Source organism: Gavia stellata, chromosome 21 (genome assembly GCF_030936135.1).
Source record: "Gavia stellata isolate bGavSte3 chromosome 21, bGavSte3.hap2, whole genome shotgun sequence".
NCBI lineage: Eukaryota > Metazoa > Chordata > Aves > Gaviiformes > Gaviidae > Gavia > Gavia stellata.
The window spans coordinates 4999464-5011259 of NC_082614.1; the positions used below are offsets into that span (position 1 = coordinate 4999464).

At 38.1% G+C, this 11796-nt stretch overlaps 1 protein-coding gene across 1 annotated transcript in view; it reads right to left on the reverse strand.

Moving 5' to 3' along the window:
- PRR14L (proline rich 14 like) overlaps window positions 1–9340 on the reverse strand; it is a 13640-nt gene extending 4300 nt beyond the window's left edge. The window contains exons 1-5 of the mRNA XM_059827657.1: window positions 5956–9340; window positions 2486–2554; window positions 1545–1713; window positions 1142–1248; window positions 29–100 (exon numbers count right to left, since the gene is read on the reverse strand). Of these exons, the coding sequence (XP_059683640.1) occupies window positions 29–100; window positions 1142–1248; window positions 1545–1713; window positions 2486–2554; window positions 5956–9311 (3773 nt within the window). The 5' untranslated portion in view covers window positions 9312–9340. The remainder of the gene's footprint in view (window positions 1–28; window positions 101–1141; window positions 1249–1544; window positions 1714–2485; window positions 2555–5955) is intronic.
- Window positions 9341–11796: the final 2456 nt, after the last annotated feature.

Here is an 11796-nt window from a genome sequence, read left to right on the forward strand (position 1 = left end):
AGTTTTCTCATTAGGAAACAGAACCAACCTGGCTGGAGGAGGGGACTTATAGTTCTTGTTTGTGTAAATTTCTTCTAAACTAAATTCTTTCTTCTTAAGCCTGAAAAAGTAATGAACAAATCAACCAAGAAAGAATTATTTCAAAACTACCTCTCTTCACAACAAGCAGATTTATTAGAAGCAAGTATGGTTTATGTTCTATGCTTAAATGCTAACTAATTATGCTTTAACTTAAAATGTAGATTTAGATTCTAATTGGGGATAGGGAGGAATGAAACATGAGGTCGTTAAGTACCTAATTTCATACAGTGTTTTTATAAGGTCTGGGTCAAGACTTGCCATTTCTGCAGAGGTCAATGTTCTTTCTAGTATTCTATGATGTTTCAAAATAATGATGCTCAAAAGAAGAAAGGGAAATCCCTTCACAGGTCACTTTTGTGCAGAAGCTAAGAAAAGACTTACAGTTTAGCAGATTAACATTTCATCTCTTGACACTGATTTTAAAAGTTAGTTATTGACACCTAATTAGCCAGCTGATCTCTAAAGAAATCAGATTTCCTTTGTCAAAGTTGGCACTTCTGTTTAAGACAGAAGTGAACGAAATACTAGATGAGTGATTGGAAAAGCTTTATCAATATCTGGCACTGTGATTACCCACGTTTACACTGAACTCATGTTTCCCTAAGATCATATAACAAAGAAGGGACTGTGAAGAACTCCAACATAATTTGCATCAACAGAACTTCCTAATGGATCACTTCATCTCACTGTGCATTGTAGAATGACTTATTTTCAATGTATGTTTATCAATATGAACGTCTTCAGAAAATCATTCCATTGCAGCTTAGTTTTTCATGTTTTGCCTAAAACCCAGTCAGTAGTTCATACCCAGTAGTCCTTTATATTTTCTCACTTGAAAAAAAGTTACGTTCAAAGACCAATTTCTTTCTTCAGCCTTTTATACCATTGATACAGCTGTGTCAATCTTTTCTTATGACGGAAGTAAACATCGGACATCATTCAATTGGGAGTGTACAAAACAGTGGTGGTAAGAGAAGCATTTATTGAAATGATTACATTATTATGCAGGGAATGTAAGCAACAGAAGCTAGTATGAGTCCATTTAAAAGACACTGCTCACCTTTTTGGTTTGGGTAGTCCCATTGGAGTAAGGTTAGGGTCCGGCTTAGGAACTGTTTTCCTGATTCGGATCTGAGAGACTTTCTTTGGCCTCTCTTCTGGCTCAGTCTTAAGAAAGAAAAAAGAAAAAGAAGAAGAAAAAAGTTAAAATGAAGGAAATAATGACCACGCTAGTGAACACAATTCCCTTTTATGTTGAGTATACATTATCTATAGAATAAACATCCCTCTTTATTTTGTCACCTTCTTTCTGCTTGAACAAAAGAAAGCAGCAGCACAGACTAGGACTAACAGCCTGTTTTCTCTCCTCATCTTTAACAGTTACTAGACAATATTCATCAGCAGCAGCTTCAAGTTCTGGGGAACCAAGAGTCTGAGATATCTAAAATCTAAAATGAACTCACTTTTTTCAGTTCTGTGTCATCTTGGGATCTAAGACAGGCTGGAACAGAAGCATCAGCTTCATCAAGGGCATGGACCTGAGGCTCCGATGCTAAAAGCCTGGGGGGAGATGGCGATGATTCTGGAAGTGAGCAAGACTTTGGTAACGGAAGAGGGAACGAAGCTTCCAGACTGTAACAGAGGAAGAAGGGAACATATGTAGATTAATACCCAATTTATGCTGCAACAGCATTCCATGCTCTCAGGTGATGTTCCTAAACTGCAATATGGGCACAAAAAGCAATGCAGTTCACAGAAATTGCCCAAGTGAACACTTTCTCCGGTACATACATACAGCCAAAACCTGCTGCAGCCCGCATTGATACTGAAACAAACTAAACTGCCAGTGTATTTGAACATGTAATTTTAAACCCACTCTTTTCGTACAGTTGAACAGGTTACAGCTCTATTTAGTAACTACTGATAGAAAGTGATTAATCTTCCTTTTCTGCCAGCAAATTTCTTTGACACAACTATTAATTTATTACTTTTTGCTTACAGATAAATTTAAAAGATAGCTTTTATATCTGCCATCCCAACACTGAAAAAGAACAGAAGGAAGTTTCAGCACCTAACATCCAGTTGCTCAGACAGAAAGAACATATATCGAAGTAAGGAGACAAACTTCTGTAGTTTCACATATTAATTTTATAGTAAGTGGAACAACACGGTTGAAAGTAACAGAATTGTTCTGTGCAATGATCTACATGGTGTTTGCATTAACGCCCCTCCACACTTCTCCATTACATGATCCAGTCAGTTTACTTCACTAACATTTTAATCAGAAAGCTATTCTTGAAGTGAACTGCCAGAAGCTGAAACCCAAAAAGACGTAAGCAATGTCTTTCTGAGAAAGCTTATGATCCCACTACTCAGAATAAATATCGATGTCCAAGAGACTCACCGTATCTCATGACATGCAGTCTGTAGTGCTTCCATACTCTGTACAGGTAAGTGTGGTAACATGGCATAGCTGGTTCAAAAGAAGAATGAAAAAAAACCAAAAAAAGAAAGACAGAAATTAGGTCTAAAAAAGACGAGAGAAAAATTGTTAGTATAAACTGGACTGTAAGACAAAAAAATGCTAGTATCAGGAATGAGAGTGAAAGACTAAAATGATGCAAGAGCAAGCCACATCTGCCATTTAGTCCACTAAATTTCACTGACAGCTTATTAGGGAAATAGTCCCACTTTCACTTAAAAATGGTAGTGATGAGAAAAGTACAGAAAGAGAAGGAGACAGTATTAGCCTGAAAGTTGTAGTTATTTCTACAAAAGTCTATATTCCTCATTCAAAACCCCCAGTTTTTAAAATTAAAGTAACCAAAATCCTTGAAGGATTTGGCTACTAAATAAAAAAGTGCATAGCAGCAACAGTAACAGGTGAAAGGAAGGATTTGCTTAAGATTAACTCCCTGTTGTCTCTAACTCCCACAATCTTACTTGAATATTCTTAATCGATTGGAATAACCAAAGGCCTTTCCATAAGGGTTGGTAATTACCATAATTCTATGGCATAAAAGTCAGCACAGCAGCTCTAAGTCCTTTAATATTAAGCTTTTTTTTTGTGCCCACACTATTAATAGCAAGGAAAAAAAAAAAATCAGTTGGGACAGCTTTTATTACATTAAACAGCAAATCTTGTACTTGCTGTTCTCCCAAAGTAACAGCTAAATGTACTTCACTATTCTAAAGCAAAGAAGTTACAGCCAGACTGCAATGCTACAGAAAAAAATGCAAATCAACCATGCTGGCAGCACAGATAAGTCCAAACGTAAAGAGGCCAGAAAGACCCATTTTTTGTGTTTGTCATTTCATATCGGAACTATAACATGTTGTTTCTCTCAATGTTCCACTCACTATCCCAACACTACTGGAACCCACATCAATAGTGCATCAGAGTCCTCCATGCTAGAGGCAGACCTTACTGTTTTATGCAATAATAACAATAAAAAATTACAGGGAGTGAAAAAACACACTAGGCATTTTGAATCCAAATGAGCATTAATTAGAAAAAAGATTTCACTTAAAAATGCTTTATTACTGGCAGTGGAAGTGACAGAAGAAGATTTTTAGACAGGAGAACTACTCTAGTTCCTTGTTTTCCTGGTTATTAAAAACACTAACAATGAATGAAATAATTTAAAGAGGACAAATCTCTTCCAGAGGAAAATGGCCTGCAGAGAACTTGGATACACTTTTTAATTTTTCTGATTTTTAACGATCTTAATGAAAACAGGCAAAGATTTTTGTCATACTGGGAGCTGAAAATGCTTTTATATTGCACCAAACATACTTCTTGTATTTATATAACAAACATTTATTTCATAGGAGATTTTTTGGGTTTGAGTATACACAAATTTAAGAGAGATTTACTGAATTATTCTTCTGTCACTGTTCCTGTTAATATCTTTAAAAAAAAGAATAATTATTAGTTGATGAGAACAGGCTATCAATTTTCAGCAAAATGGAATCTAAAATGATGTTAAATATTTAAAATGTTAGGTTTTGTTCTTTACGTTGTTTTATAGCCAAACCTTTAATATTAATTTTTGCTTAACTGTTTTAGGAATAGAATTTATTTGCTGCACTTCTTTAAACTTCCGCAAACATTCTTTTCAACTCACTGCATGCTACAGTAAGTTCACTTTAAAGAAAATCTGAGCGGGGCAGAAGAATTAAGGCTACCTCATACACATATTTGTAAGAGATTTTAGAGAAAAAACAAACTGAGTTTTAGACTATTTTAGCTTTGGATTATTTTTCAGTTGAAGTGATAAGGTTTGATTTGGCTTATCTCCCTTTGGGATAAAAATCACTCTTAGTAAAACATTTTGTTTTCAAATTACCCTTTATGTCAAGGAAGTACCTCCTCTTAAACTTTAGCTAATTGGATCTACTGTAACAAGCTGCCTAGGAGTCTGTAGGCTGAAGCATGGGAGAAAACCTGAAAGCATAAGTCAGCTGTGATCTCCCAGTCCAAGGATAACATGCCTCAACAATACAAAATAATAAATTCACCTCATACATAGAAATAAGTTTTAGAAAGTAAAGTGTTTGCTTTGTTGTTAAAGAATGGCAACAATGTCTTATTTTTAATTTTAGTGCTCAAACTGTAGTTTACTGGTATGATTACTTCCAGAGTACTAATTTGTACACTGGAAAATTCAGCCTGATATATTGACTTGTATGGAATGAAAAAGCATACAGGTCCACTAGGATGTGCTGCGAAGTTGTCTCTATGTCATTATTCAACTTCATTCTTTTAGTGCAGACAGCTCCCACAATGGAGTAGTACTTTCATAAGCTTACTCACACCTTTGGTAGACATTAGAATTTATACTAACAAGTGATATACTTAAACTTTTATATATGTTCTCTATTTATACAAAGCAAAATGCAGCATTAGTTACCTGGCAAGATTTTTGGATATACATATGTCAAGCTATGTCATAATTTCTCTAGAGACTGCCATATTAAACAAAAGAATTTATGAAATGGACTTTTCTACAGTGCTCATGAGCCTATACTCTGTCCAGGAATCTCAAGACTATAAAATCAGGGACTGAACTGCCCCATGTCACTGAGGCATAAAAGGCAAAACTTTTGCTCAAGAGCATGCAAAAATCCTGTAACAGAGCTAGGAACCTCTTCTCTCATTCTGTTTCTTAGTAAAAAGATCTCAAATGCGAATAGCAAAGTTAAACTAAATATGCGGAGTAGATTTCAGTCCTCTTCCCACTCATAATGAGAATGACACACACACCAAAATTCATTACCAACCTGAACTGAAGTTACATTTGCTTGTGCCATCAATACATCGGGCACATACTATCAAAAGGCACAATATACATAAAGAGGTTTCAATTAGAAACAGTCACGGAATACATTAAAAATTTAAGAGAATGCCACCCCCCACCCCTTAGGATTCTTCCTAATCTGATATTGAGCATTTTACAGTGGTTCCAAGTGGCACTTGTGGCTCAGACCTCTGAAAAAAAACTTTCCTACCTCAGAAATCCAGTTGTTCTGCAGTCACTCTGCATAGACCTAATGAAGTAGCTCACCTTTCTGCATTAAATATTCTGATGCATGGTGTGTATATTTTGCAAGGGAGAAGAAAATAGAGTTAGCCATTCTGCCAAAACAGGATAGTATTAAAGAAGTGAAGGCAAATATATTTAAATTCAGCTAAGAGACTGTTCCGTAGGGAAGAATCTTCCATGTTGAGCCATTTTTGGAGCAGAATGTGTAGATTTGGAACAGGGGAAACTGACCCTCCAACGCAAGCTGCAATTACCCTCTCCCTCCCAAAAAGGAGCAAGTACATACCCTATACATATTTAATCTCAGAAATAAGCTGATGGGTTTTACCTGTTCTCGATGCCCACACTTGGCTGCCACTTGCAGTGACTGGAATGGAGAGGAGTGATTTCGGAGGGACGGGCAGAAGGACCATGCTGACTCCATATGGATAGTACCCTGCCCAATGAGTATGGCAATGAAGAGACGAGGTCATCTGATACAGAAGTTGGATACCTTGCCCCTTTCAAACCCTGCGCGAATTGTGATATAAATAGTCTCTGGATGGTAGGAATATGACTGGTTAAGTTTCTTCTTCTTGTCCAAATCCTGTAACATCCAGGGGAAGAAAGTGCTAACACTGTGTGAAGTCCAAGCATGGAGCAACCTCCTCTTCTTTCAGCTACGGCATTTCTTCCATGGTCAGGATGAAGGGCAACAGCCTCTGGGGTTGTTACAGAGCGAGAGGAATGCAGCTCATTATCTAGACTGGAATTTTCTGTGAGAGCTGTTGTATCTGAACAGCTCTGAGACAGGAGAAAAGAGAAAGTCCACTGTGAAGGCGGCGCTGACATCTCTCCCCAAACCGGTCTGTGATGTACAGAGTGCTGGAATGTAATCCCTGTGAGGTCTGTCACATGACTGGAGTCCAATTTTATGTGAAAACAAATTGGGAAAACTGGGGTATCCAAGAAAGAGGTTGGAGGCTTGTGGCTCAAGTCTGAAAAAAGTATTTTGGTAGATTCTACAGGATAAAGTGCCAAAGGCTGAAAGCTGAACATCTTGGTGCACCAACTGTCAGCCCAGCGTGAGTGTAAGTTCCTGTTAATGCAAGAAAAGACTTCCAATAGATTTTTAGATCTACGTTGGCTGTACCTCTCAGCCACTGGAAGAATTTCAGAAGAACATGGCAGAGGTTCTAAGTTACGGATGCTTTCGGCCGGTGCCAGGAGTTGGCTAGCTATTGCAGACAGCTTGCTCAACAACGCTAGTTCTTTGGTACATTTTCTAAATTTCAAGCTGTTCAACAAACTGCACCTCTTGGCCCTCTGCCTTGGCATGTGCACAAATCTCATGGCTGTTTCCGTTTCCATTGTCGGTGGAAAGTACAAAGATTTGAGAAGTGTGTTTTCCTGCTTAGGGAATATTTCTGGGGGAATCTCAAAAAAAGGTGAACTTTTAATTTTTTTGCTTTTTCTTACAGGTTTCAGCTGATATGATGTGGGAACTTTTTTGCATGTCCTTCCAGGCTGTCTTTTTAATGGAAGAGGTCCTCTTAGTTTATTTGCAGTTCCAAAGGCACCAGGGATTTCATCATACCCTAAATTAAGGTTCAGGTTTTCCATTTCTGAATCCTGAGTCTTCAAAAACTGTGAACTAATAATATCTGTGGTAATCTTTGGCCTTTTGACTTCTTGTAAAGTGCTACATAGTTTATTTTCACTGCTTCTGACAGCAAAAATCTCCTCTGAAGGACCTTCAAACTCTGCATTTCTTGATGTCACCAACTCATTTGAAGAGCTGCATAAGATTTCAGAACTGTGCAACATACTTGGTTGCAGTGTGATTTTTGCTTTCTCTTGATATTCTGGCTTCTGTCCTTGTTCTGCCTTATTTGGCAGATGTATTTCCATCTTCTGATACTTCTTCTTGCGTTTAAGTACTTGACATTTCTCTATTTGATCAAGTCTCTCTGAACCTAAAGCCTCATTTTCCCTGCAAACTGAATGAGTTGGTATAGTGTCCTGTCCATCTGCAATCTCCTTTACATTATCTTTGCTCTGTGCATTTAATTTGTAAGGCACACATATTTCACTGCAAACCACACAGTTTGAGGATGATTCTCTGCAACTGTTTGATAGTATACTCATACATGGATAAAATGTGGGTGTTGTATTATATTGCAATTCTGGTGAAGTTTCTGCATCAGACGCATCTTCAGCTTGACTGTCACGCACAGTTTCTGGAAGTAGACTGGTACCTGCTAAGTTTGTGAGCTTTGTAGCATTTTTTCTTTCTTCTGAAAGATTATTTAGGTTAGAACTTGGGATTTCTTCCAAAACCTTTCCATAATTCTCAGTACTGAGAGGGATTACTTTACTACCAGAATCTCTTGAATATTCTAACAAGGCCCATAGACAATCTTCTCCATCAACAAAAGAATCTATGGGCAACTTTTTTCTAGGGGCTACTTCTCTTCCCATCTTCTCTTCTACACATGTGTTCTTAAACTTCTCTCCACAGTAAGTACTTTTTGGCAAAGTCATATCCACGTCTTTTACGGTTAGCATGCCATGCCCCTCATCTCTCAGACTTTCTTTGCTGTGTGCACAAACTCTTGAGCCTTTTTCACCATTCAGAAAGTCAGATGCAGTTTCATTCTCTGAAGATGGATTCTCAGTACTGCTGGCTTTTCTCTTAACAGACATTGTTACAGAAAGAGGTTTTGTCACTGAAGAATCTTTGTTAAAAACTTTGACTGAAGACAAACCACGACTGTCTATTTGTGTATTCTCAGATGACATACACAGCTTTTCTTTCTCAGGCAGAGAGATTCCCAAATTCAGAGCTGATGGTGTTTCTGAATCCGCCTGAATCTCATTAAAAGATTCTTGGATGTCAAACTTTCCAAAATTGGATGGACCAATACCCTTTTGAGCATCAGTTTCTTTACCAGGCTCAAACGTTAACCGCAGGCAAGAGTTATTTAAGGTAGATTTTATTCTCAGAGGTTTTTTGTTTTCTGTCTCTGAAAGCACATTCATATTTTCTGGCTTATATGACAGGCTCCCATGAATTGATGAGAAGGGTAAAAATTGGGCACTAACTGTATTTTCCTGGTCCTCCACCAACCACTTCATCTTTGGCGAAGATTGCTGCATTTTGTTCCCTACAAACACTAGCTCTGCTTTCTCTTTTGCACATTTGATAAAGCAAGCATGCTGTGAGCAATGTGATTTGCTATCAGAAAAGCTTTCTTCAAGAGTTCCTTTATCTTCTCTTTCACATCTGTTCTCATGTTCTCTTAGTTCGATTGTATTCTCCTCAATTAGATCACGGATGAAGCCCACGTACCCTGAACAGTCTTCATTTCTCACACCATGTAAAGAGTCCAGATGCACTGCATTTTCTTTGAGAGTTCCTTGAAAACTGTCTTCTCTTACATATTTATGAACTAACAGAGGCAGGTTGTCACCTTTTTTTAACAGTATCTCTTCACTTTGACTTGAGCCAATTGATGTTTTGGTTTCTTCCACAGAATTAGCCGCAGTCTGTAAGCCAGTGTTTGGTTGTTTGTTTAAACTTTCTAAATGTTGCTTGCTGCCTGGAACTGGGCCATCAAACTCACTCTGACATGCAAGACACTGATCTTCCATTGGACGAAGGGTCTCTTCTCTTTGGCTAGCATGTCGTGCTTGAATATTCATGTTGTTGAGTAACGGACACGTATTACTGATTGAAGCACTATACTCAGAGGGATTAGCTGTGAATGATGACACTTCTTTCTTCTCATATGTGCCTAGTTCTCTCTTCTTTGGGCCTAATGGAGAGTTGCAAAATCCAGAATTATGAACACAGGGTTTTTTGTTGAAATATCTGACTAATAGCTGTTCACTAGTCTTATTTCTCCGATTGCCTTCTGGAGCCTTTGGAGAATCCACAGTTCTTATTTTATCTAATTCATCTGTGTGGAGAGCACACGTGCTGATTTGTTCTTTTGCCTCATCCCCATCACAAACAATTTCACTGCCATCTGTTACTTTACAGAGATCAAATTTTTTCACAACCTCCACATTCTTACTTGAAATCTCGTCTCCTACCAAGGTAGCAATAGACTTCTGTGCAGCATAAGCTGAGCAAAACATGTTTTTTGCTGTGGAAATGTCACTTATCCCATTAAAATCTACACCTCTGTTGCCCCAGTCATCTTCACAAGGAAGAGATCCACATGCCAAAGGGAAGTGTGCTTCTGGAAAGATGATTGCCTTTTTACTATTATATCCACCTGAAGCTTCTCTTTCCAAATTATAATTTTCTTCAATCTTCTTATCAACCTCAACATTAAAAGAATGACTGTTTGGGAGAACATCATCTACATGTGTACTCCCTGATAAAATACAGGAAGTACTGGCAGCTGTACACTGGTCTTTTATGCTCTGATTATTACAATTCCACGTGTCACTATGCTCATTTTCTAAACCAGTGACCACACTCTCTATATTTCCCACTGAAGACTTCATGTTCTTTTGGGAAATTTTGCTTGTCATATTAGGGTTATGAAAAGTCCTGGAATTGTCTTTATGAAGCACAGTTTCAGCAACTTGTTCCCCTCTTGTTCCAGAAGCACCAATTGATTCTTTTCCAGATAGATTATCCCGAGCCTTGTCCCTGCTTGAAACTTCATTAGCAGTACAAGGAGGACACTCATTACGATGAGGTTCACTTGATTTTTGTGCAACAGGAGGTAGAGGTACATTTAGTGTATAAATCAAATTAGTTTCTTTGCCAGTGGACAAACTGTCATTACTATTAGCTTCTGTAGCTTCAAATAAACTGCCAGCCAACTGTTCTGACGTTGTATTACTCTCAGATTCCTTTTCAAGCAGTTGTGCCTCAGGTGAATCTTTTTCTAGCTTGGTACTAAGATCCAGACAGCTGTGGCTACCAGGAGGAGAAATTTTACTGGAGGTATTATAAAAGCGTATGTCTGTCTGTCCAATTTCATGGGATGCAATGTTGCTCATTTCCATCAACAGACTATTTTCTTTTAGATCATCCTTGCATAGATCACTGACAGAGAATTGCCACTGGTCCTTTTTCAACTTATCACCTTCTGATGAGACCATTTTTAATTTTTCTTTTGAGAACTCCTCAGGAGATGAAGCAACAGAACTAAAAACTGAAGAATGACAATGCTCAGAATTAGCACCCTCTTGAGCTTCAGGCCAGCTACCAACTTCAATGTTATCTCCCACAGCAATTTTTCTCCGGACTTCAGCAGCCTCTTCAAATTCAGAGCTGTATGATTTGCCTATACTAGCCCTTACTTCCCTGTGATCAATTTTAGCACTAGATAATCCTTCGGTTCTGACCACCGAGACCTGTTCTACTAGCATGGATGTAGAGGCTTCATTTTCTACAAACCCAGTTCCATGATCATAATGAGTCTGACTTTCGATGTTTTTGGGAACATACTTTTTGGGGGTTTCATTGATAATTCCATGGACTGCAGTACTATTGTTTTCTAGTGGCATATTTCTAAAGTCCAGATAACAGATGCTTTTCAGAACCGAACATAAAACTTCAGAACTTTTTGTAGAGAGTGTTCTACACCTTTCTACCGATGACAACCTATGAGGTTCATTACGTTTAGATACCGGCCCAGTACAGAAGTCATGAGCATTGTTTTCTTCATTCTGCTGATAAGTCTGACAATTAGCAAGTGATGTACTGAATTCATTAACAGGATTTTGTCTGGGTAACTTTTCTTCTCTAGTCTCCAAAACAGATACAACATTACCCGCTGTTCTGAATGGCATGGCAGTATGGGCTTTCAACCCATTATATTCATTTGGTTCTTGTGGACGCTCTGTGGCTGATTCAATGTCAGTGACTTTTAAAGGCTCTAAAAAATCTAACATGCTGGCTTCTGAAACCCCAGCTCTGGCCATGACTGTGTCTATGTCTGGGCATTCATTGCCCTCAGGTGGAAGACCTTTACTCATTCTGTCATTCCTGTATCCTGCTTTACTAAATATCCTAGTCCCATCAGCCTTCATACCTTGTACTTCTTCAGTGAGCTTTAGCAGAGTTTCAGCTGTCACCTGAACATTTGCTTGGTTTTCTTCTGCATAAGAAAAAATAAAGCAAATCAGAACCATTTACTAAATTTAGAAGTCATTCAGCTTACAA